The sequence below is a fragment of the Filicampus tigris genome, chromosome 14, assembly GCF_054856515.1.
Source record: "Filicampus tigris isolate MCC_2025a chromosome 14, RoL_Ftig_1.0, whole genome shotgun sequence".
Taxonomy (NCBI): Eukaryota; Metazoa; Chordata; class Actinopteri; order Syngnathiformes; family Syngnathidae; genus Filicampus; species Filicampus tigris.
The window spans coordinates 7,494,661-7,522,010 of NC_141230.1; the positions used below are offsets into that span (position 1 = coordinate 7,494,661).

A 27,350-nucleotide genomic window follows, 5' to 3' on the forward strand; every position below is an offset into this window, starting at 1 on the left:
GCGGTTAAAAAGCTAACATGCTTCTTTTCACATCATATGTGACATGTCATCATTGATAAGGTTTGACCATTTGCTAAAGTAAACCTTGCATTATTTATACAAATATTTATATTCAGGTTTTATCTGTGTTATACCTCCCAAGATTAAGTTTATTTTAATGCATTTTATCATACCTTAACTAGATTAGTTAATATTTAATTATTACTGCAACTAATGATTATTTTAATAATCCATTAATCTCACGATTATTTTGTCAATTAATCGATGAATCAGATTTTAAAAATTTTTATCACTACATACAAAAACAGGACAGAGGACATTATTTCAAATTGAGAAGGGCAAAAAAATGCACAAACAAATATTTAAGATTGAGGTACTGATTTGGTCCATGAAACTGTTTATTATTGTTTTCCAAAGTAACAGCGGATGTTTGCAAATGTTTTATTTTGATTCAAGACAAAGATAATCAATTTGCTGTCATGAAGGACTACAGATGTCTGACAATATTTACAGTTACAAGGCTGAAAATCTGAAGTTTTGGACAACTTTAAGTTAAATAACGTCTCTGAACAATTGATCGATTATCAAAGTAACGATCGATTAATTTTATCATGCAGTAGTTGTCAATTAATCGATGAGTCGTTTCACCTCTATATTTTTTGCTATATTAATTTATTGCTTATCGTATACCAGTAGTTATATCTTATCTAATCGTACCATATATAATCCAATCATATCTTATCTAATTGTATCATCGTGTTTGATCTGTCGTATTGTGTTGTATCACACAGTAACGTATCATACCGTATTGCATTGTATCACGTTGTATTTTAGCTAGATTATGTCAGATTTGATTATAGCATCTCTTATCTACTATTTGGCACATTTTTGTATCATATTTTATTAATTGTATGCAATTGAATGATATCGTATTACATCGCATTATTTCCTATCTTACATACATTACTGCATATCTTACCATAAGATTCACTAATTATATGGTCATGTCATTTTATTAAGTCATCATTTTACCACAACATGTTAGCGCACCCTATAGTTTCATATCATATCTTCATCGTCATTATTTTATGTTTTTGAATGTATTGTTTGGTATCGTATATTAGCTACATTATATACTTACTTTATTTTACATCACGTTGACAATATTTAAAGCCTTGTTCACGGTCATATCTTGTCTATAGTGAAATGTGAAAAATGGACTGACCTTGAGAAAGGCTTCTTTCTGTTCCAGGTGTTTGCTGATCAAAGGTACAAGGTGGTCACAGTCGGCCGGTGTTCCCACGTTTTCGTGAGTTCCGCACCAGTCCTCATCCCGTCGGTATTCCTGCTCCAGGCTCTCTAACACGCTGCAAACCTGGATGAGGCCATGGCATCTACATTAGCGATGCTACTGTATAAGTGAGTCAGACACCAACAAGAGCATGTGTACCTGTTCCGATGTCTTGTAGAAGGCCACCGAGGCGTTGACCAGCTTCAGGCGGTCCTCCATCTTCAGCATCAGCTGCTGCCAGTGGACGGCCACCTTCTCAGCGCAGCTGCGAATGGCCTCTGGGTCATAGTGGCCGCCCTGAAGCATCATCTGGAAAGAAGGAGGCCAATTGAATATTCCGCTGATTTGTGTAGCACACACAGAGTTGAACTTGCGAGAAACTACACTCACTATTCAATCATAGTCAGTCGACCAAACAGCTTATTTAGAAATGTAGCAAACGACACTACAAATGGTGAGGATACACGTCATACTGAATTTAAGCATTTCCTAATTCATTTCAACGCAGAAGAAGTTGCAGTGGTAAAAATGTACAGGAAAAGTCAGTAATACTTGCCACCACGCGGCAAATTGTTTCAGAAAGAAATAGCATGCTTTGTACGGTGCACCTTATGCTTATTAATCTAAAAACAAGCAGATGCTTTTCATTGTACAATGACTATAAGCAGTAAAGATGCAATGGAGAATGAATATCCACATTTTGCAGTTTTTTTTCTTCTGATTCAAAAAACACCAGATAAAAGAAGAACAAATTTGAGATGCAACCATTTCATTTAGAAGTCTCTTGATGCTGCTTTTAATTTTAAAGTTAGTTGGTTAGTTAGCTAGCTAGCTTACTAGCTAAAAGTATACCTCTGCTTTCTGCTGGACTTGCAGAGCACTCTGATGGGTCTTCTGGAGGGAGTTAGCATGAAAAAGAGACTAAAGGAGAGAAGAGGAGACAATGGGAAATACGTTGTTAATGACTTAATTGAAACAAAGGATGAGATTATTATTTGATTGTATGTGTACCTAATTTTGTGACTGATGTGTGTGTGTGTTTTAAGTTCAATAGAGTGTGTGGGTGTATGACAGATTGCACATCTGCTACTGTTGAAAACATGCAGAAACAATTATTGCTCAAGTACAGTGAGACTGGCAGCGGCCGTCATTTTTATGTGTGTGTGTGTGGGTGTTGTGTGTTTCTGCGTGTGCGTGTGTGTGTATGCACGTGCACACACCTCTATCGCCATCTGGAACTGTTCGTGCTCCCTCTGCAGCTGCTCTGCCTCAGACAACGAGCTGGCATTCACCAAGCTGGCGTTCAACATGGACTCGCCATTACGGATCCATCCGAGCACCTCGAGGATACGAAGAGGAGATGATGATAAGTGATGTCATCTGCAAGCTCAAGCTCAATGCCAATGTATCAGTGCGTAAAACGTAAATAAAAACGGAATTTCCAAATCCTATTTATGGTATAATCAGTTGAAAACCCAACAAAAACAAGATATTTAATCTGCTGAATGTTTTTGTTTTTTGAAAATATTCTATCATTTTGAATTTGATGACTATTAACACATTTCAAAAAGCTGGGAAGGGGGCAACAAAAGACTGGGAAAGTTAATGAATGCTCAAACAACACCCGTTTTGAATATTCCACAGGTGAACAGGTTAATTGGAATTAGATGAAATGAAAAATCACATCTACTCACAGCGACCAATCACGGCTGACCTGTTTTCCTAATCGGAGCCGTGATTGGTTCGTGTGAGCAGTTGTGATGTCATTTTCAGTCGACAGAAGACAAAATGACCGCCCCCAGGGATGGCTAAAACTAGTGCATTTTGCTGCTTAACTTATATTCCACAAACGCAAAATTAATCAAAATGCAGTGTTTCAACTGGTGGGCCTGCTGGGACCATATTCTTGAAAAAAATATGTTTGGGTTGACTTGCGCTTTAAGTGCTCATGAGTAAGGATGGGTCGAGGTTTATCACTTTGTGAACAACTGCGTGAGTCCAACAGTTTAAGAACAACGTTTCTCAACGTAAGATTACAATAAATTTAGGGATTTCTTCATCTACCGTTCATAATATCAAATGATTCAGAGAACGGGTGGAAATGTCTGCACATACTGTAAGTGGCAAGGCCTTAAAGAAAGATTGAATGCCCATTACCTTCAATTCCTCAGGCAGCACTGCATTAAAAACCACCGTCATTGTGTAACGGCTATTGCCACGTGGACTCAGGGACACTTCAGAAAGCCCTTGTCAGTTAACACAGTTTGTTCCTACGTCTACAAATGCAGGATAAATTCTACCATGCAAAGCGAAAGCCATATATGAACAACACCCACAAACACCGCCGGCGTGACGCAAAGTGGAAAAGTGTGTTGTGGTCTGACAAGTCCACATTTTGAATTGTTTTTGGAAACCATGGTTGTTGTGCGCTCAGGCCAATGAGGACCATCCTTGTTATCAACGTAGAGTTCAAAAGCCAGCATCTGTGATGGTATGGGAAGGTCCTAGTGCCCATTGCGTGGGTAAATTGCAAATCTTTGAAGGCACAATTAATGTTGAAAGGTGCATACAGGTATTGGAGTAACATATGTTGCCATGCAAGCAGCGTTCTTTTCTCGGCTGATTTGGGCAAGACTACGCTCAGCCACGTTCCACACTTGTTACAAATAAATTTTTCTTTGGCAGTGAATGAGTTAAAATCCCGAAAATTTTTTTTTTTTTTTTTTGTGAAAGTCCTTTTGGATTGGCTGTTACATTCATGTTATGCTAAATTTGAGCACTTCTGAATCCTTAGATGTCATTCACTAGCAATTAAAATTTTGAATCACAGCAAAACCAGTGGTTGCTGGATGAAAATGAGCTGCCAAACTCCACATATTACGCAACGGTTTAACCGGTTTTGGCCACGTCGCTCGGTATGCAGTGGGCCTAACATGCATGTTTTTGGAATGTGGGAGGAAGCCGGAGAACCCAGAAAAAAAGCCACGCAAGCACAAGGAGAATATACAAACGCCACAAAAGAAGGCAGGAACCAAGATTACAACCCACAGAAGTGTGCTGCTAAATCCAAATCAGGATTGTCAGATTTGCCCGCAATTTGCACTCCACTGAGTGATCATTATTTTATGATTCAGTGAGCGTTATCATGCGATTCCTCGCAGTTGTGTCTTCACAGATGAAAATACTTCGTCAGAAATATAGACCAGGATTCGCAGAAGAGCTTCAAGTGAAAGCGGCGACAGAGCGGCGTGTTTATTAGCATTTTACCATAAAAGCTCATCAATAATTCAGCTGCCTCCATCTGCAACGGCAACAGGCTGTGCACTTCCAATCGGAGATTGTCACATATTTTTAGAGCTACCGCCAGATTGTTATGACAAAGTGCAAATAAACATCGCATTCATTCCTTCATAGTGCCAAATTGTGCTAGCACTCAAGAGATGTGTGTACCTGTTTGACCTCAGCCTGCAAGTGACGCAGTTGCAGGCTTTGCTCCAGTCGAGCATGTGTGTGCTGGGCGCTGAGCTCCACTTCCTGTTGCTTCTCGTGCAGGAACTCCAGCAGCTCCTGAACCTGAGAGGCCAAGTCCATGTCCTTTTCCCCCGTCAGCTCAATTCCTGGCAGACACAATTGTCACAATCAGTGAAAGTGATTTTTTTAGGTGATAGTTTTTGGTGCAGAATATCGGCGCTTGTTGTTCTTTGTCCGTGTGAGTCGGCAACACATTGCGACAACTGTGTTAACTTTCTACTTTCCATGTACTTTCTACCGGTTGATTACCATTTAGTACCAGTTTATCTTAAGATGTGCGGCATAATTGCGACAGTGACATCTTGACACAAGTAATCCCACATTATAGTGTATTACATTCCTTTGTCCACACCGGCTGTACAGCAAATACAGTGTCCAATTTTGCCGCTGGCATCACACTAGGACATGGGGGCATGTCGAATTTGGCGATGAAACAGGGGCGTTCCAGGGGCAAGTAGTTATTTCCAGATTGCTCCAAAATGGATTGATATTATTGAAAACGAATGCCAATTGATGCCAAAATACTAAAAGGAGCTAGTTTGTGAAAAATGGACCAATATTGACCCCATAGCTCCTATAAGGGAAATCTGTGTGGTTTGCAGATGATTTTTCTTTTTTTTTTTAAACAAAGGTACAATGCATTAGCAGGAAAAGAGAATAGCCACTAAAGAGTCAATGGAAATGCCCGGAAGATATTAAGTAATTTAAGTATCTCAGAAGCATACTTTCAGTAGATCGAACAATCCAGAAATAGGTTAAGAGCTAGAATAGCAATGGCCAAATCAGCATTCAAAAGAAAGATGAGCATACTGACAAAAAGGACTACCCAAAGAACTAAGCTTTAAACTTTGCTGAGAAAATGTGTAGTCTTGACTGTGGCCTTTTATGGAGCAGAGACATGGGCGCTAAAGAAGAAAGACGATATGAGTGATGCACTGAAGGCTGCGGAATAGGATGTTATGAGTGACATGGGAGACGAGCAGAGCAAATGAAAGTGTACGACAGGAAGTTGGAGAGAAAATAGAACTGCTGAAAACATTGAAAGCTGGGAAAGAAAAGTGGCTAGGACACACATTACAGAGAGAGAGTTTATAGCGTAGTCATTGAAGAAACGCTTGAAGGGAAATGGGAAAGAGGAAGAAAAAGAACTACGCTACTGGTTACCATCAAGGGAGGAATAACATATGGAGAACTGTGTGTGGAGAATGATAAGGCAGATTAAGGCAGAGTGCTTTAGAAGAAGAACAAGATTTGTGATTCGCAAAGGTTGAATCAAGACAACTGGATTGTTGTTGTTGGTAGAAGACTTCTCAATTTCTAAAATTTAGATGTGGAGTCCTTGAATTCATGCCTCGGTTAATGTGTTCCTTGGTCATGGCTTCTTTTACACCTCTTTCAAACCAGGGGTCCTCCCTATCCATAATTCGGACATTATTGACCTCAAAGGAATGTCCTTTCGCCTTGAGATGTAAATGAATCACTGATTCTGGACCCAAAGAAGCCACCTACTGCGACAAGCGCCTTTGAAATGGTTACATAGTCTTCTCCGATGTAAAGTCCATGCCTTTTGGATTAACAAACAAGAACAGTCCAGTTGCCTTGATTCAACATTTATCATGACCTGGACAACTAAGAATCTACTCAGACAAGAAGATTTGTTTTCATTTTATTGTTCAAAATCAAACGATTAGTAATGCTCCCAGCCAATAATCAAGGAAATTCATTCTCTGCAAAGCGACTGAGGAGCCTACCTGAGGCCTGCACCTCCATGATGTACTGGTGCAAGTCCTGACCCTGCTGCATAACTTCAAAGGTCATGTTGTTCATGGCTGCCTTTCTCTCAGCATGCCTCTTCAGCCTCTGCTCAGCCAGGCCAATGTCCTCCGCGCCGCCAGAGGAAGCGCCGCTGCTCCCTGCGCTCCCACCACTACTGCTGCTACTGCTCGAGCGTCCCGCATCGTTCAGCTGCCGGGACAGGTCCTCGTTCCAGGCGTCTAACTCAGCCGTCACCTGAGCAAATGGATCACTCATTGTTTTATGTTGCATAGTTTGAAAAGGCAACGGAAGCGTGGTGACAGCAATCAGTGGACCGAGCTAGTTTGTTGCCAAAATAGGTGGTTTTATCTTAAAAGAAAAAAAACAATAATATAAAAAAAAGTAATAGTAATAATATTACAACAGAAAAAATATCTATAAATTCATTTTCACAAAAATCTGCAAAAAAAATATAAATAAATAAAGAAATAATACCAACATTTATGTTTCCAATTATGTACAAAGAAGGCGATTCACGTTATAAATACTTTAAGGAAAAATTAACAGTACCTTGAATACAGGTAATGTACCAATGACTTCTTTTTACACTTATAAGACAATGAAGAATGTTGAAAAATTTTGATCCGTGAGGCACATCGGTGAGTCAGTTGAAATCGAAACAATACATAAAGAATGGTGGTGATCATTTTCTACAAAAAAAAAAAAAAAATCACCTAAGACATATTAATAAAAATCAAACAACAACAAAACAGAATTGTGTTTTTTTTATTACCGGTAAATAAAATCTTCAATAAATGAACAAGTTAAAATGAACAATTAATTACCATCAACAATTCTGGGCAGACTAATATGCTGCCTAAACGGGCTGGTGAAGAAATCAAACAGGAAGTAAACAGGAAGTAAACAGGAAGTGCGTGGACTTGACTACAAAACGTATAATTTAATACAAAAATATTATGTTCACCAATCAAAATAAATGCAGATATATTTTATTTACTCTGTTTTTATCTGTGGTTAAGAAAAATCACATTGCATTTGCATTTATTCCTTCAAAAGGCTGTTGTAGCTATTTGAAATTTTTGCTAAATGTTTTTTTGATCTATATTTATTTATTTATTTTTAATAATGTGCTGTGCAAACAATACATTTACCTTCAGAGTATCATTAAATGATTATCTTAACAGGTTTTGTTCCACTTTTTAACTCAGGTTCGAATAATTTCTAGATTTGTAATCATTATTTTTTAGATTTTATTTTAATTCATACTTAAAATTAAGATTTAATTGCTGAGGAAATAATTTTCGTTATTTACTAACATAAAAATGAGCATTTAATTAGTAACAACAATTCAGACCAAACCACAAAAATGCTGCCAAAATTGATCGCTACAGATATGTCAAACTTAAAAAAAAGAATGGGATGGTTACCTCTATGGTGTACTGCTCGAAGACGCGTAGCTGGAGAAAGATGTCGAGTTTGATTTTGCGCTCATGGAACAGCTCCTCCATCTGGCCCTGGGCCTCATCCAATTGCTGCAGCACTCCCTGGATGTGAGCGATGGAACTGCAGTGTGGCGTCTTATTGGTGGACATGGCAGCATCTCTGCAGGAGACGGAGGGGAAACATTGCTCAAACAGTGTCATTGTAAAGGCTAATACAGTGAACCCCGCTATATTGCAATTTATTGCTTGCAACCCTGCTATATCGCAGATTTGTGAACAATCGTATATCGGATTTTACAGTAAACAGGAAAATCTGAAATTAGAATCGCACAACATGCTTGTTCGAATTGAAGTCTACAGGAAAAGATGCAGCACAATAAATATCAAGAAGATAAGGCAGAAAAGGCTCCCAACTACTGTAAGCTTGAGAGCAGAGAGAATATACTGCATGCTTGTGAGTTTTGTTGAATGCTTCCTTTATATGCGTTACTGCCCCATACGAGTAAAAGTAGCAGTTGCGTGAAGGTTTACAATAATAATGACATTCATCCTAAATTCCGTTAGCCCTTCTATGGTTAGTAATGGTTAGCTAGCCTAATGTTAGCATTAGATTTTATTTAATGCTAATGTTAGCATTAGGCTAGATGCCTTTTGTTAGAAAAAATTACTGTACATGGTTTGGTTTAACATTTCACTGTGCAAATAAACAATGTTTAATTCTCGTTTGTTTTATGTCCATTTTGCAGTAAACATCAACTTCAAAATAATATCTTGAAGCAAGCACACTTTTTATTTGGGGAACTGTATGCATCAGAGTCTTTTTGTTTGTTTCCCATTCCTTGAGAGGGCAAGAGTGAGAACGGGCATTTTTGTTTTACTACATTAAATGTGTATAATGCATGTGCTTTCTCTGTATTGCAGATTTTCACCTATCAAAGCTGGGTTTGGAATGTATCCATAGTACTGTATGATTATATTACCTGAGCTGCTGCATAAGCTCCTCCCCCTCCTTGATGACATTGAGCGTGGCTTCCAGAGTGGCTGTCTGCTGCTGCTGGAACTGCTGAATGAGTGTCTGCACAGAATCTACAGAGTCGCAGCTCACATCATCCAGCAGCTGCTTCTGGAGCTCCTCCATCCAAGACCACAGCTGGACCACAATACAAAGCAGTGAGGTGAATACCAATGAAAGTAAAACTCTAAAACTAGTAGTACTTTACACTGTAGCTAGTACTATAGTTTCACAAAGGCACGTCAAAGCTTGCCTCAATGTTTCCTTGACATTTGTTCCAAGCTAGGCATGCCACACACTAGTTAACTAGGCTAGTTAGTATAGTATAGATAGTATATATATATATATATATATATATATATATATATATATATATATATATATATACATACAATTCAGGAATGTTATGTGAATGTTATGTTTTAAAATGCTACGATCCGATTTCCCAATTCAAATTGGTTTTCATTCATTCATTGGTGATGGTGATGTGACGGTGTCTCACCTCTTTAGTGTGCGTGTGGAAGGACACAGACATGTCAAGCAGCAGCTTCCTGTGCTCAACACGGCGGACAAAGTCTTGTATTCGAACTTCCAGGTGGCGCGCCGCCTTGTAGATCTCCTCCGGGTCGCATTCACCCGTCTGGGCAAGCTGCTCAGCAGCCTCCAGTAGCTTGTCTGCATTAGTATATGTGTTCTGGATGGGAAACATACAACCATTACTATGACTGATGTTTATTTTGCAAAATGTTATGATTCAGTAGCCCAGATGTTGCCTTTTGGAGAACTAAAAAAAACAAAAACGTGCATTTCAGCACGTGTGTATGTATTTTTCCCAAGATGTGTGACTAACATTTCTCTTAATCGACCACTATCTGGCAATGGATCTTCGGTGAACCAGGGTTTGGCATTCATAAATTCATCTATTTACCGATTTTGGGGGAGAAGCTGTTCTCCATTGTTTGTGAAGAAGTCACCGGTCAGGCATTTGCTGTAATGTATGCATGTCTATCATAACAGGCATCACCTCTGAGACTGGATTTAGACTGCAGGGTTCATGTGACATAATTTAAATGTTTTGCTCTCAACTGACACAATTAGTTTGTGCATCATGGCAGCCTAAACTGTTGGGAAAAAAAGAATGCTCAGATGAAAATTGCAGCCTCATCAATGAGTCTGCCAATAAATAATACACAACACGATTACACATGTTAAAAAAAACAGATAAGAATCTAAACTACAGCAAAAGCATATATAATTCAGTACAGTGCATTACAAGAGTGTTGATCATTAAAGTGAAGTCAATTTAAAAATGTTCTTCAAAATATGTTCTATGCGCCACGATTAGCAGAAATAGGACATTCTGATTAATATTGAATTCGTGGAATAGTAGTTAAACAGCAAAATACCCCAATTTTTAGCCATCTAAGGGAGCGGCCATTTTGTTTAATTTCTGTTGACTGAAAATAACATCACAGTTGCTCAGGGCTCAGGTAACGCGTTACCAATCACATATCACCTGTTTTCTGAAGCTGAGCCATTATTGGTTGTTACCTGAGCCCTGAGCAACTGTGATGTCATGTTCAGTTGACAGCAGTTGACAAAATCAATTAGAATGCCATGTTTAGACTCGTGAGGTTGCATTGAAGATATTATTGTAAAGATTTTTAGGGGATTGACTTCCCCTTTAAATAAGAAAAATAACTGCCAACCACAGTCAGTGGAGTACAGTTATGGAGGTTACCCTCAATCATATCAATTTGTTTAACATTTAATTTTAGCATTATTTACATAAAATTGTTTACTGGCGTGTTATCACTGCCAGGTGTTGACACTGCTGTAGAGACAGTATCTAAGTACAATTTGGCATCTGTACATATGGGTTGTTTCATGCGTTCAGTAAGTGCACACACATTAGGATGTGTGTCACTTGAAATGTACACATAAACAGACAATCCAGTAACTGAATAAAAGCATCAAAGTATGTGCTTTGACCTGCAGTGTAAATTCATCCTGATTGGGGGGCTCCCTCACACAGTCTTTATGCAGCCTATTTCACAATGACATCTTTAATTTTAAACAGATCCCATCCAAGCGTAATATTGCCAGGATATTACAAATGCATTCAACACAACATGGTAGAAGAAGTGAGTTGCAGACCCAGCCACTTCTTAAACACAGACGTTGCTTAGCAAGAGGGTTGAACCATGACATAAGAGCTGAGGAAAAGAAACAACAACAACAAAAATGGTCTCATCATCTTTGATGTGGTTTAATGAGCTTTACCACTAAACACTACTGACAGGGATTTGTTTAAAAAAAAAAAAAAAAACGGGATAATGTAAAACTAATACATTTTAAATATAAAAATATAAAAGAACAAAACAACAAACTAAATATATTGCAATAGTGGGGGGCCTGAAATGAGAGATAAAGACAAGTGACTATAAAAAAATAAATAAATCTAACTCTTTCAATCACCTTGGATGTGGTTTAATGAGATTTACTTTTAAACACTTCTGGTGACTTAACAGTCACACGCACACACACAGACACACACACACCCACACATACATACACACCCCGGCACACGCGCGACATGCGCACGCACACATTATACTAACAATTTATATCAGATTATGTTATATTAAATGTTAATTCCCATTTGTAAATCTTAACGTTTCTCCCTCTATGTGCCTGAAAGAGATTAAACGTTCATCAAATGTTAAATCTCTCATGATCCATAATGAACGAAAGTGTGGTTCTGTTTCGCTAAGTATGAACCATCACAGCTGCCATACTTCCTCTTCTTCCTCTTTAAACACACATCACGTCTCGGCATCTTTATCTTGGATGAGACGTCTGGATATTCCCGCGTGTAGGGGGAGGATTAGTCAGAAGATAAAGATTATAATTTACAGGAGATTAATACTTTGTGCTGCATGACTGCTTTGGTTTGGGGGGGGGGTGAAGGATTATTGAAAATGGATAATCATCCACATCAACTGAATACAAAAAGCTGCCAAAAGTAAAAGACAAAACCAAGGATTTCTGCGCACAGTGAAAATGGTTGTAATGACAACCGATACAAATAAATGTCATCTTAAAGCTAAAATGTCATTACCATGACCCAAAATGAAAACATACATGTGATATCGTCATTTCTTTTTAGCATGGTGTAAAATGGATGTTTTTTTAGCAGCAATATGTCACATTTGTGCTCATTAGACACCTTGTTTGTTGTTTCTTTTTCCCTCGTTTGTAGAATATGAGTTAAGCAGCAAAATCCACCCCTTTTTAGCCATCTCAGGGGGCGGCCATTTTGTCACTTCTGTCCACTCAAAATGACATCACAACTGCTCAGGGCTCAGGTAACAGCCAATCACGGCTCAGCTTCAGAAAACAGATCAGCCGTGATTGGTCATTACCTGAGCCATGAGCAACTGTGATGTCAGAAGTGACAAAATGGCCGCCCCCCAGAGAGGGCTAAAACCGGGTGGATTAACTCTTATTCCACAAACACAATATTTATCAGAATGCCTTGTTCCAACCAGTGGTCTTGCATAGAACATTATTAAAAAAATATGTTTGGGTTGACTTCCACTTTAAGAGTTAATCCGCACAAACACTGTAAATTGTAATTTACACAACTGCACATTCTTTATAAAATTAACACGCCTGATTCTCAATGGCTAATTCACTGACCAGCCACTTCGTTCTGCATACACCTGAAAAAAAAATCAGCCTTAAAAAAAGATAAAGCCCATTTTTAATTCAATGTTATATTTATTATTACTGCGCTGCATTTTACTGAGAGTTGTTCAGTAAGAAATCTTTTGATAACCTTCAAATCATTAGAGAATTAAAAGCAACTCTGTGTATTTGCAGCACCGTGCAACACCAACCACAATAATAAATACTTTGTTAAACCAGAAATGCTTGCTCGTAGAAAACTTAAATGTGTGCTGCCTGGCATTTTAAAACTATCATTATATTGTTATCCTTGTTAAGACAAATGAGAGAGAATAATGTCCAACCTGAGCGACGTCTTCAAAGTCGTCGTGTCGTTTCTGCAGGGCACGAGCCCGATGAAGAGACTTTCCCACTCCAGTGTGCTTGCTGAGGAAAGCCTCGCCATGGTTTTCGATCCAGTCCATCACCTGACGGGGAAAAAAAGGAATTTGCAATTCAGAGCACATTTAGTCAAACTAAGAAAATCACTTCTGTTGGAGTGGCCACCACACAAAATAAATCAGATTATTACTATACTATACATTTACAATAAATGTGGTTTATTAGGGCCCGAGCAGTGAGGTGAGCTGCGAGGTCTCTATTTGTTTTTGTAGGAATTATTATTATTCTGTGCAAACAATCGCATATTTGAGACCCTAAACATATGGTGTAGATAAAGCACTACATAAGTGCATTCCATTTATCATTATGATCAAATTGTATTTTTGAACATTTTTGGACCATTATTACGTGTTTTTCGGCAAAAGTACAATTAATAAACCATTCTAATGGATTCGGCATTTGGTTAGTTTTATAGTCAACGAGAGTCGAGAGTTACAGTTAGAGTTTTTTTTTTCCTGAACTATAATCTCTTGGTTCCAGCCAACCAAAACACACCACTTTTTTTGTTTCATGTTTTATAACATCAAACTGTAAAACATAAATAAAAGCATCTAAGGCTGCATTCAGAATGAAAGCATATTTTATCCCAATTGGGCTGACAGTCCACACTGTCTTTAGCAAGTGTCGAAATGGGATCTTGGCCTGACTGGGCCACATTATTGAACCATCTGTCATGTTGCTGAAACATCGACGTCGGAATGGAGGCATTGTCATAAATTTGCAAATATTTTTACATTTCAGTTTTTTCCTGTCAAGATGGGGTGCTGAGTGCACCTTAATGAAAATTAAAATGAACTGTTTTGGGAAAATGGCTGCAATGACACAAAAAGTGAAAAATTTCAAAGGGTTTGAAAACTTTCCGTACCCACTGTGAAACGACCTCCCGGATGTGGTTTCAATTTGTCTCTCAAAAATCGGATTTCATGTGCTTTGTGACTATTCAGATTACAAAAGAGCCATACAGTTCCAAACTGGTTGGGCGAAAAATCAAATTTTGGCTGGCACACTGCCTAAAGGTCTTCATCATGCTGCTTGGGAATGTTATAGTATTCTATTTGTGTTTTTGACTGATTGTCCTATTTTCTCTTCACTCGAAAGCTTGCCCATAATTCAAATTTTGGCTGGCAACACAAGGCAAAGAAAATGACATAGTGACAGCTCTTAACTCAAAACCTTTAAAATGGGGTACTTGTAAGTCAAGATACCAGAGCAATTTTGAAAAGAAAGGTTAAAGTTCACCCCTGTGTGCCACACTTGGCAAGCCCCATCCACAACAAGTAAAACGTTGGAAGGTGAACGTGTCATCAGCTGTTTTTAAAATGATTTGTTTGGGCAAGCACAAAGTCAGTTGAAGGTCATAAGTGCCAAATCAAACTGCACACCTCATATGCTGCAGCTCCACCTTTGCTCATGCGTCTTCCTCTCTCGGGTGGAAACATCATCTGTTGCTCGGCCGTGATTTATTTGCCGTTGGAAGCGTGCTGCGCTTTCCACGTGTGCGCCTCTACGCCAGGCACCACTTGCTCAACGGGTGTCTCGGGGGCCTCATAGCCGTCGATATGTGACGGCTGTTTTTGGCGAAACTGTGTTCTCTCGCTGAATTTACTGCCCCCGCCGATGTGATCTCTTCTTTGTTCGGTATTTCGCTCGTGTCCTTCTCCCCTATGGGACTCCATAAGCAGCCTTCATATGTGGATAGTAATTCTCACCCAATTCTTTCACATATAGAAAATGACTCTTGGCTGTTAATGGTGTTGGTGTTGGCTATTTGCTCCGTTTTTTTTTTTTTTAAGAATTTGAGCATTGTGTGCTAAAAGCAGTCAAAACATCCGTTTATTTCCATGTATTACCTACGCTATGGAGGTCTTTGCATCACCACGTGAGATTCTGTCAATTGAGCAACAGCATAGCCCGAGACTGACCTTTCTAAACTTGACAAAAGGATATCAGAAAAAAATGCATTTTGGGCAGAAATGTCAACTTGTAGCTGTTGAAGAATGCCTCTACAACAGTGCTTCTCAATTATTTTCTGTTACGCCCCCCCCAGCAAGAAGAAAACAATTCACGCCCCCCACCCCACCGCCCACTCGCCGCAACTATAAATAATAGCAACTAAATAGCAGTCTATAAAATAGTTATAGGTACACCTCTGCATAACATCGTATCCTTGTTAACATAAAGAAAACAAAAAGAAAGAGATATACTGTAGTTCAACTTACAAGAATAACATTATTACCATTATTTGATTTGCCTGAAATTCAAAAAATAATAATATCCTTGTTTAAGCTGTAAGCATTTGTAAAAAAGCATGTTGCCCAGGGTCCATGTTACTTTGGATGAATGTTAGAATGTCACAGAAGAATGTATTTGATCTACAAATTCCACCTACAAGAAAATTTTAAGTCAAGAAAATATGAAGTTGTGAGCCTTTTTTGCAGCTAATAGCATTTTAGTCATTCTGCAACATTTTGGATAATGTCTTTGGGATTTTTTTCCCATTTGGTAGGTCACTGGCACTGCTGCAAGTCCTACTTTGACTTGATGTTGTTGCAGTAAGGATGAAGAGGGTTTATTGAGAGAGTGGATTGGCCTTCCCCGAACTGTTCCCACAAAGTTGGAAGCAGACTGTGAACAAAGTCTTGCTAAAACAAGGATTATTTTAAAAACAAACCATACTTCTAAGTGTTTTATTTACATAAGAAGTATGTAAAGGATCAATTTAAACTGATTTAAAACTGAAAAAAATGCTGTATGATGTCATAGTGTGGGCTCTTTTTTATTAATGAATGATTTGTTTTCACTATACTGATTTATTATTATAGCTTTTATTTATTGTGTGATGCACAGGAGTCATTCCCCTTACTAAAAGCCTTTTCCTAAATTCAGTATTGTTTTTCACAGTGACTTATTCAGCAAGGGACTCAAGTTTCTTGTTGGCTACAGAAACTTTATGGTTGTTGTAGCGTTGGCTATAGCACCACCTGTTGCTTTGGCATTCACTTGACAGGCTGTTAGTACATTTTTGTGTGCACCGAAACTTTTAGAACTTGGGGAGGGAGGAAATGTTTGTGTTATGAGGGTTTGGAAATCTCTGATTGATTAATCCAATTTATTTAGGCATTAGTCCCTGTACTTTTGCCCATCTATTTGGGCATCCTTTGATAGTGACCTGTTCTTTATGGTGGTTTTAAAATGTCATCTCCTGATCTTCAGACATGTTTCCATGCTTCATTTATCTGCCTAAGCGTCAGCGGCAGAGCCAGTGGAGCAAAGATCCATTCGGATCTGAAAAGTTTTCCGGGTTTGGGAAACCGATGGATGAAGAGAGCTGATGGGAAACACATGTCATTTCAAGATGACACACTCCACTGCGGCTTCAAGAAATATTCACCCCTCTTTGTTTTGTATTGTTTTCACTTACTAAGTCCATAAAGAATGTGTGCGTGCATGCACATTCATGTGTGTGTGTGTATGCGTGTGTGTGTCCTGTGTACCTGTTGGACGTCCTGCTGAAACACGCACAGCTGCAATCTCTGGTGCAGTCGGACCTTTCGGTGCTGCCAAATGTTTTCAAGACGGCGCTGATGGTGGAGCACTTCATGGACCACATCCAGTATACAATGAACCTACAGATAAAAAACATATACCATCTATTCCTTTTGCAAATAAATAAATTAATAATGTAAAAATAATAATAATAATATTAATAAATGTATCTTATTTTAACATTTCTCGATGAACTAATCAAAGTAGCAAAACTCAGAATGGGCCAGGGGTGAGAAATGGGTGCGAATGCGTGCCGAATAACCAATGGCAAAGGAAATTGGATGTACAGTATGTCTGCTTATGACAAAATATTTATTATTATGTTTATATAATTATGATACATATAGATGATGTAGAGCAGGGGTGTCAAAGTCAAATAGACGGAGGGCCAAATAAAAAACTTTGCGACAAGCCGAGGGCCGGACTGATAGAATGTTCATAGAAATGTTTTTAAATTTTTCTTCGCGCCTGCTGATGATGTCACGTTTTATATATCTGTAATATATTTCTTTGCGTCTATGTTTGTCATCCCCCTGACTGTTGTGTTTTTATCTTCGGAGTTACTAAATAAAAAATAAAATAAAGTACACTACTGCTACTTTTGCAAGGCAGCTCGTACGTCACTTCCGTTTGACTTTGAAACTGTAAACAATTTTCTGGTTGACTCGGGCTGCAAGATTGGATGAACTGTACATAATGTGAAGTAAAACGTAGAGGACCATATGATTGGTATGATGTCTCCAGCTGACCCTATTTTAGAGTGGCAAGGTATGAATGTGGGTGCTCCTGTCAGAAAACACAGGCCCGTATTTCACTTGACACGTCTATTTATTGTGGTCTGCAACAACACAGACAAAGAATAACCTAGCAACATCATCCAATGCATATCCATTTGTTAACAATATGCCTAAATATTACAATTCACTGTATTAAGAAATTAATCAGACATACAATACATACAATACACATTCACACGTTTCATCACTAGAATAGTTAGCATATGAGCCAAATAACTAACTAGTGTTCATCAACGTGACATCACTCACGAGAACATATCCAGGCTATTATGTACAATTGTTACCTGACACGAACTTAAATGATTAAATTCACCTTTTAACATTTACACACAACAACAAACGTGGTGAAACACGGGCAATCTGCAACTACTGAGTTTGCTGGCACGAACAAACTACGAGCTGTGTCGAAGGAGGAAAGACAAAAAAAAAAAGTCACTCACTATCAACACTTAGCGCTTGAATAGCGTTCAATGCCTGCTCACAGTGTGGGACATCTCAGCACTACGTCGAAACTCAATGAATTTATCAAATGCCAACAATTACTAATAATAAAACAAAGTGAGATTTCTAACATGAAGTATTTCTAATGAAGTGTGTTTTACTCCAAATAACTTTTCACCACAATCTGATTCTGAAAGCCACAAAAAGTGACGTGAAGTCTTCAGTCAGCATGTAGAACAACCATGGAGTGGCAAACATTGATGCAAAGAAATATATTACAGAAATCGTGTAACGAATTGGGTTATCTGTGTTGTGGTCAAATTTGTGTCATGCCAAGTTGTTTTGTTTCCGAGGTTATTGAATGCATCGTGCGGCTCGCTGGATGGGAGGGCATGCGAGCGAGAGTAGCGGAGGACGAACAGGAGAGCCGTTGCTCTTTTTTGACTGAACGGTTGTCGTACTGTATTGGCGTCGGCTCCGGCCCTTATTAGCCAGTTGGACTAATAAAAACATAATTAAACTACGTCTGACGGCGTGTTCTTTGAAGTCGCTACAATATATTTTAAAGCGTGATGTCTTCGGCAGGCGCGAAGGACCCGATCAGATCTGCTACACACACCGACTTACTGCGGGCTGCGGGCCGGATCTGATAATAAAGCAATATCATCCCAGGGGCCGTAGAAAACCTTCTAGCGGGCCGGATGTGGCCCGCGGGCCTTGACTTTGACATATGTGATGTGGAGTATTGAAACTCCAAAATGTCCAATTCATTATCCTCACTCACCCCAAATTTGAACATTTTGTCAACACATCGACAAAAATTCCAAAGGGGATATTTTACAAAAAGTTACCAACCGCTTTGGAGTAGTTGGCAGTGGCCGTCAGAGACTCTGAGTTGCCGGGACTGAGAGGTCTTTGCAGGACATCCAGGAGAGCTTTTCCATCCTGACTCACCTGGACACATGCAAGAAAGAAGGATAAGTAGGGACAAGATGAGAGATGAACAGAAAGAAGTTGTTCTAAGCCAGTGTTTCCCAACCTATAAATAGCAAAGACACTTATTTTACATTAGAAATAATGCTGCAGCTAGTTTGGCTTTGATTACAAATGTATAATGTCGCAACAGTGCAGCCAATCCGAACGCCAGGTTCTGCACATAATCTTTCACATTTTCTCATACCAAGAGAAATTCAGCCTGCCGCTGCGCAGTATCAATACAACATATTGTGCTTTTTTTCAAAAATACTTAACTGTATTTTATGTATAGTACCTATGTACAGTACCTGCGACTAAAAAGCGAAGTGTAGGTAGTCTTTCTGCCACCAAAATGGATGCACAAAAGTTAATGCTTAGTGCAGTCAGTGAATGGGGATATCCTTGCCAGCGTCCTCTCAAATATCAATGTTCTTCTTCCTCTCAGACATTTCCTCTCTTTATATTTTACCACTGATGGAGAAATACAGGTACAGAGGCTATGGCATTCCAATTTTCCCCTGACACTTAGGCCATACTGTTTGTCATTCAATAAAATAATATGGGTAATGCTTGAAAATGGTGTTGCAAATAAGAAAGCCAATGGTCACATTTTTGTTGCAGCAAGTTAGTAGGTATACAACAAAAACTGTGATTTTTTTTTTTTAATCCAGTTTGGTCTAATTGAGCAATGGCGTTTAACTATACTTCACTTTTCTGACAAATTAAGTGAAATTTGATTATTTCCCAAAGCACACTAATGTGAGGTAAACAACTCCTGAGGGATGCAAGAGTGATGGTAGAGAAACTGAGGAAGGCAGCAAAACATCTGGCATGGTAGGCTGAAAATGGCAGTGGTCGGCTCTTTAAGGGGATTACGTATCCACCAAAAGGGAAGCAAAGTATTGTCAGAAGAGCACACAGTAACCTGTCATCACTTCAGCGAGTGAGACAAGAGGGACGCAAAAAACAGGTTGAAAGCCACAAAGCTCAATGACCCAATATTGCTTGTATTGTATGAATGATACAGAGAGAAAGATCCCCCTTGCAAAGGCTGGGCCCCCACGTGAGCATCAGGATCCATTCTCCCACAGCACAAAGCCACAAGCAGAGACCAACAAGCCAGCTGGAAGAAACAAGATCAAATGACTAAAGTCAAATGGAGCTGAGGCGTGGCACAATTTGGACTCTGACCTGACCAAGATGCTGGAAGGAGAAGTCAACCTCAAGGTGATTGAGGACATCATAAACCAGACCTGCAAGTAAAGGTTTGATGAAATTATCCCCGAACAGAGAACCACCCAGAGAGAGAAGAGGAGGTATGTATAGGAGATCATCAAACGTGTGCAAAGGCAATGACAACTCTGCATCAACTGGAGGAAGGCAACACAGCCAGTTTTGTGGGAGGAGGTTAAAAAAAGGCCAACTAGGCTTCACAGAGTTGAATGCATCTGCAACAACAGCAAACAGAAACAAGAAAAGGAAGCCAGCTTCTTTAAGGATCTTTTCAAGCATGTCAGATAACTGGTAAAGAGAATAGCAGCATGTTTAAAATCAACAAGGAACAAATGGAGCAGCATGTCAAAAGTCCGAAGAGTAACACTTTCAGGATCATCCCCTTGGGAACACCAGGGTATGTGCCTCAGCCTGCACCACCGACAGCTGAGATCACACCCCCAACATAAAAAAAAGTTAGGTAAGTTGCCTGCAAGCTCTTCACCCAGACTTAGCCCCAATCGAGTCCCACTACAGTATAAGGAACTCCAACAAGGCACTCCAGCTACAATGGTACTTACACAAAACTGCGTGGGAAAATCATTCCATCAGAGGCGTAAAATGCAGTTGCTGTCTTCACTCCCATGAAAGTGAGTCATCAGCCAATTCAAAAACAACACCCTGTTAAATGTAGAAGGAAAAATCGTCTATGTGGCTACATTGACAACCAGCAGAAAGCAAGAGGTGTGTTGAGGACTTCACAATGACCTGGGACAGTAGCAGAGTTTACATGGAGCCTTGTATTCCGATTAAAAAGAAACAGAATGCTAAAACTGAATTTAAATTCTCCATTTAAACACATCAATTGGAATAAAGAAGCCTATCCAAATGGAATTTCATTCAAGTTCAGAGCGGTGGTCCATAATATATTCCTTTTGCCAAGCCGATCAGAAGTCATTTATACCGTTCAATCAGAGTAGCCATACTGCATCCTGTTTGCGAATGCTCTATCTTGATGTAAATGTGCAGTGATGGCGTTGTTTATGCGCTTGAAAATATGACGACTTTCAACCAGAGCTGGTCTGTGATGAGAGAGCTTGTTTTTAACTACTGTACTCGTAACTTGTTTAATCAAGTATAAAAACAACTACAATGCTAAATAGACAACTGACCACCATCTTGATTAGACACATGATGTTGACATAGAATTGTGCAAGTCACGTCTGTGCTCTTCCAGTTAAACCTACTGCAACATGTACAAACCTGGTCGGAATAGATCGTGTCAACATAGATAGAATAATAGATCTTCCATCAGAATGATTTTGATGGGAATAACAAAAAAAGTCTGCATGCAAACATGCCTAATGATCTTGGACGGGACCCAAAAAGCCAAGTGGGAGTATACTGACCTGCTTGTCGTCTGGCCTAACCTTGCAACACATGGTTCAGTTACACAAGAGTTGATTAACTACACCATTTCTTCCACTAACCCTACATCAAGAACCTGGATCTATCCTTCTTCAATTACCAGCAGATGTGCTTTGTCCTTCTAGACTTTAACACAGCGTAACAGCAGCCACAATTAGGAATGTGCCATTTATCCAATCCTGTTTGTAGCGGCCTTTGAAATAATCCTCAGTGGGGCAAGATAAATGGTTGAAGGGATCAAACTACCATCTGCTCAGAAACTATCCCCATTGAGAAGCAACGCAGATGTGACCAACCTCCTTAAGACAGCACCATGTACGTATAGATTGCTGAAAAAGACAGATAGGTGATGTATTGGGCGAGAATGAAGATTAAGTCTGTCAAGTGAAGTAACCTGTCACTCTAGGGTAGTCACAGATGACTCCACCACCTTTGTATAACCCTCCAAAAGCCTACGTAGGTAGTATAATGCCCAACTATTTGATGAATAGATAACTGTCACGAAACAGCTCAGATGGCCTGGCAAGGATTGACCAAAGCCAACTCCCTGAAAAGTACAGTTCTTTACAAACACCAAGGTTCCTATGGCCCAAAAGAAGAGCACTCAACCTAAGGCCAAAAAAGCTGTCGGCAGACTGCAATGCCAGATTGGTAGAGCGGATCTGAGCTCATGATTCCATAGATTGTGGCAGCCTCCAAGCGCAAGAAGACCAAATACTGTATGCGGAGGTGGCTGCTGAGGCCAGGGAGGTTGGCGGGAAGACCACCATCCAGCCATTTGAGGTGGAATGCAGAGGCTCTCAACCATGCCTCTTGCGGGATCCAGATGTGATTCTATTCAATTTGGCATTCTATTTGACACAATTTTCAGAAGTTAAGTTTCTTTTTTTTAATTTCACCATCCAGTAGTCTATAGTCAAATTCAAATTCACTATTCAGCAGTCACACTTTTCAAATGCTAACTTCGTTTCTCCTCTTTTTTTCATCAACCACTTGTTATAGTCAGGCATTTTCAATGACATGATGAACTTTAAAGGTGAACTTTTCTTTTAAAAAAAGAAAATAACCAAGATGTTCATGAATAACTCATTTTTTTTCAATGCTCTTTAAATCAGAACATTTTCACCCCATCATGAAATGGAAACAACATTACGAAAAGTAGCTGAGGTTAAATCAGGAAATAATAATGAAGAAATGAAAAAATATGAAGTTATCATCTATTACGGTTTGTTGTTCTTTGGCTGCGCGAGAGACCTATTGACTTAAATTGACTTCAGAAGGCTCTAAATTAAAATGCCTTTCTTAAAATCAGTTTAAATGTTTTAGAACCCCGCAGAAATTGTTACTAATGTCTGGGGCTTTTTCTTTGGGTTCTGGCTTTGGTTTTGCTGAGGTTCCGGCGCGTTTTACCTCAGTGTAGGCCTGTGTGACCTGCTCATAGAGGCTCTGGTGGCGGTGAATGGCCAGCTCCAACTCTTGCATCTCGGTTGGGAGCCCCCCCTCACTGCAGACTTTGCACCATGCCTCCACCTCTGACAAGAACTGCACAGACAAAGAAATTGGAGCAAACGGGTTAAATGATAACTGAAAAATCCTCTTTACATCAATTTTGTGTCTTTCGTACTCACCTGCCAATCACATTTTGTTTTCATCTATTAAGTTTCCTTCCAGGCTGCCTCTTACTTAGAGCCAACCCCACCACCCCACAGAACCACAAATAGCACGGTATCTCAAAATGTTCAAATATACAGGTACTTGTAGCTAATACCCAGACCCAGCAGGAAAGAAACCTAGTTGCCATGTCAACACTGCTAGACAGCAGTCCAACAAGCTTTAAGAATAAGAATAAGAATAAGAATAAGAAGGCCTTTATTGATCCCACAGTGGGGAAATTTCCATCGTTACAGCAGCAAAGATATAGGTCACACAGAGACGGCGGCATAATGTAGCCGTTAATGTATAACATTAACAGTAAACATTCAGAATCAAAAACCAATGTAAATATACGCAGTAACATTTTGGGTGAATTTGAAATGTGTACTGGCCCAGCCAGTGTGTATATAGGTAGGCGCCCAAGCAAATCGTGTGGCAGCCTCAGGACAACGGGTCAGCATTAATGTTGTTCACTGTTCGACAATTTGCATTTTGGGGGCACAGTTTAGCTATATGTGAATTTAAATGATAGATTATGGACAAAGGTGTCACAACTGAGTTAGACTTGTTTTTTTGTGTGTGTTTTAAGAAACAAAACCATAAAATACTTCATCCCAAAGTCTAGACCTTTTTTGTTCTGCTCACCTGTTCCGCTTTTTGGTGGAAAACAGCAGACATAGCGAGGATAGTAGAGCGTTCATCAAGAGCAGCGGCAAAGCTTTTCCAGTCCAGGTCCAGCTGATTTGATATCTGTTTAATCTGTGTGGAGGCATAGTGTCCTGCCTCCGCTAGGCGACTCGCTACTGACATGATCCTATTGATGTTGACGTAAGCATTCTAGAAGGAAGAGAAATGTAAAAATATAGTGTTTGTGCTGTGTGGTATCATTGTGTGAGTTGAGTGAGTGTGTGTGTGTGTGTGTGGGGGGGGGGTTACGTGTGTGTGTATGTGTTGTTTACCATAGAGTTCATGGCAAAGTGGTTGTGTTGCGTCTGCAGCTCGGCAGCATGTTGGTACGCTCGGCCGATCTCAGTATGGCTCTGCAGGAACAACTCCTTGTTGTGGCTGATCCAGTCAAACATCTGCACACAAAAGGCTTGATTATCGCTAACAGCTAGTTTAGCATCACCTCACTTCTCCATATAACCTCCAAGTAACTTGAAGATTATCCATACTGTAAAAAAAGACTGTTGGATGAACTCAAAATTTAAAGACAACAAACTTCGATAACATTTATGAGTTGGGCACTTCAATTAAATGATTTACATTTTGCTATTGTGAAAATGGCTTCCCTGCATTTTGCAACAAAGAAATAAGTTCATAGAAAGGTAGTCCCTCTCATTGAACCCCAAATTAAACAGGGATGAGAATAACAATTTAGAAGATACTCGGAAAAACGCAATTGTCAACTGGGGGCGGGGGTGTCGTGTGTGTGCGTGAGGGGGGTGTACTCATTGGACGGCAACCGCCTTGAGCCAAAATGTACTCGTCGACATGGTGGCGATTGGTGATGGTCGATCGTCAACTTGTAATTACAATTTTAAATCTTAAGAAAAGACATGGACCAAAAGATGAAAAAGAATCCAAAATCTATACCTTCTTGGGATAAGGTGAGATAAAGTTCAGTCTTATACGTAGTCTAAAAAGTGCAATAGGATTATCTTTGACTTTTTTGCAAGTGTAATCCTTTTACAAGGTTATCAGTGATCATAAGCTATCAAAAAATATGCACATGATAAGAAAAGAATCAAAACATGGACAGAAGGCGTCATGGTCTGTTTTGTATTGATGTCATACTCTGCTCTGTGTTCCAGCTGATTAGCTGTCAGGGCGTGTCCTTCGGCGCCGCGGCATTAACAATCAAGGACTTTAAAAGGACTGCGGCGTCGAGGGCTCGTCTTGAGAGTATTCACCTTGCTTGATTCCATCGAGCTCGTGCCTGTTTTGCCTTGATCCAATCTGTTTAGTTTTCCTGTACTTTTTGATTGCGTGTTTTTCCTTAGTATTTGGCTCTTGTATTTGTTCTCGTTCAGCGTTTTGTTTATTTCATAATTGGACTTGTCACAACCTCCTGTTGTGGCAGGTGATTTTACGTTGGTTATTTCTCCTTGCCTTTTGCAAGTGTTTTTTGTTTTACCCCGAGTTTTTCCAGGCTATCGCCTGCGCTTTGTGTTGTACTTTATACGGTAGTAATCCTGTGTTGTGTAAATATTGTTAAATCTTTCTCGCTGGTCTGAATTTTTGGGATCCACTCTTCTGGGTTCTACGAACCCTGACAGAAGGAAGCTCGTAGAGCTCAAAGATATGTGTTCCTTCACGTCTGATTGACATATTTTTTTTAGATGTAAAACCACCAGTTACTTGCACTAACATGAATTAAAATATTAAAAGGTTATCTTTACTGTTTACAATTGTATAATGCTGAATGTTTGACTTTTGGAATGGAATTCCTGCCATGGAACCAAGTCTCATCTAAAGTAGTACAATTTGGGATTTGACCAAATTATAGTTCGTTTGTCTTTTTTTTTCAAAATGTGAAAGATATATTTAGTAGAATTGATAAACGCAACATTATTTCTCTGAAGATTTCATGCACAGTTGTGATTGACGTAGATTCACACAAGTGTACAGACGTGTGGTTATCGTGGTAATGACTCATCTTTCAAGCTGTGTCCTCCCCAAAATGTGCATCTTTGTGAGGCTTTGGTCCTCACGCACGCTAACGCCGATGTGGACTAAACTGTTGCATTTATTCTCTAGGCTTTGTAAATATTTATTGGAGGAACACACCCAATGTCACCGAATTACCGTCTGCCGGTTTTGTGCGTGTGCAAGTGAACACGAGACATCAACGCTTCATGTTCTCCCAAACAAACGTCAAGGAGAGGCAACAAAATGACCATGTTTCGTAAGCTAACGGTACACCTATAAATCTATTTGAAGATGTGACTTTGATGTTTCACGTACGCATGACCCCCATGTTAATGATGAATATAGAGTCACAGCTGCAGCTGATCAACTAGTTGCCTCAAATATTTGATTTTTACACCTACTTTTCAATGAACACTAATCTTCGCTTTAGGTCATCTGAAACTAGTTCTCATGGTCACAAATCTTTACTGTTCCCTCTTTGTAATTGTTCATAAAGTTAATTCTTCCTTACTTTTTCTGCATCCTGCTCAAAGAGTCGTAGCTGGAAACACTGGTCCAGCTTCAGCTTCCGGACATGCCACGTCTGATGGAGCTGTTGCCTGGTGGAGTGGAGCTTGTCCAGCAGACTGGCCACCTGACACATATGCACACACGCGTACACACACTAAATACATAATATTTACAATATCATACGATAGAAAAACAACTACAACTTTGGGGGTGGAGTTGTTGGTTCTTTTTGGGGGCAGAACCGCAAACACATTTTTAGTCATCATTTCAGTTCAGGTCAACTGTAGTCATTCAGATTGTGCCACCTGGAGGTATCCTTGCAACTGTTGTTTACAAACATTCTGAATTGTAAAAGGCACGACAGTCGTAGCAATATTTTGCCCGTTCTGGGTTTAGAGGCGGCAGAACATGTTACCTTGGGCACAAGGCTCTGGAAATCAGCAGAGCCGGAGATGCAACTCCTCCCAGAGTAACCGTCACTACATCGAATACACTGTAGCAAGCGCTGGCCTTCCCGGTCCAAATCTTCAACAGGAGCCTTCAGCACCTTCAGCAGAGTCGGTAAAAAAGACGAACATCAATAATCTTAAAAACTATGACAATAATAGCAAATGGACCAGGTAAAACCAAGGTGAAGTATGTTGAGGAACATTAAGATGCATAACGCATTGATAGTGCTCACCTTCTTCTTCAACTGTGTGTGCTCTTCTATTAGCCGACGAGATCCTTCAACATCGGAAGGAAATTCTTTCTTGGACAATACCTCCTTTTGACATGAAGCAAATTACTTATTAAATTTCAGTCTTCCCTCCATCACATCATCCTTCCTTTAAGTCACACAGCCATCCATCCAACTACTGGCACCCATTTAGTGTTCTAGTGTGAAGTAATCCATCTACCTGAAGCCATGCCCAGTCAATTTATTCATTTAGATGGTCATCCGTCCATTGAAC

The 27,350-nt window shown here is 39.6% G+C and overlaps 1 protein-coding gene across 4 annotated transcripts in view; it reads right to left on the reverse strand.

Moving 5' to 3' along the window:
* kalrna (kalirin RhoGEF kinase a) overlaps positions 1 to 27,350 on the reverse strand; it is a 142,465-nt gene that overhangs the window by 74,114 nt on the left and 41,001 nt on the right. For all 4 annotated transcript variants that reach the window (XM_086050859.1, XM_086050860.1, XM_086050858.1 and 1 more), the window contains exons 6-23: positions 27,080 to 27,163; positions 26,813 to 26,944; positions 26,399 to 26,521; positions 24,195 to 24,317; positions 23,881 to 24,072; positions 22,993 to 23,124; positions 18,823 to 18,921; positions 16,678 to 16,809; positions 13,087 to 13,209; positions 9,555 to 9,746; positions 9,021 to 9,190; positions 8,026 to 8,200; positions 6,574 to 6,832; positions 4,742 to 4,908; positions 2,512 to 2,631; positions 2,144 to 2,212; positions 1,451 to 1,600; positions 1,226 to 1,375 (exon numbers count right to left, since the gene is read on the reverse strand). In XM_086050859.1, coding sequence (XP_085906985.1) covers positions 1,226 to 1,375; positions 1,451 to 1,600; positions 2,144 to 2,212; positions 2,512 to 2,631; positions 4,742 to 4,908; positions 6,574 to 6,832; positions 8,026 to 8,200; positions 9,021 to 9,190; positions 9,555 to 9,746; positions 13,087 to 13,209; positions 16,678 to 16,809; positions 18,823 to 18,921; positions 22,993 to 23,124; positions 23,881 to 24,072; positions 24,195 to 24,317; positions 26,399 to 26,521; positions 26,813 to 26,944; positions 27,080 to 27,163 — 2,592 coding nt within the window. The remainder of the gene's footprint in view (positions 1 to 1,225; positions 1,376 to 1,450; positions 1,601 to 2,143; positions 2,213 to 2,511; positions 2,632 to 4,741; positions 4,909 to 6,573; positions 6,833 to 8,025; positions 8,201 to 9,020; positions 9,191 to 9,554; positions 9,747 to 13,086; positions 13,210 to 16,677; positions 16,810 to 18,822; positions 18,922 to 22,992; positions 23,125 to 23,880; positions 24,073 to 24,194; positions 24,318 to 26,398; positions 26,522 to 26,812; positions 26,945 to 27,079; positions 27,164 to 27,350) is intronic.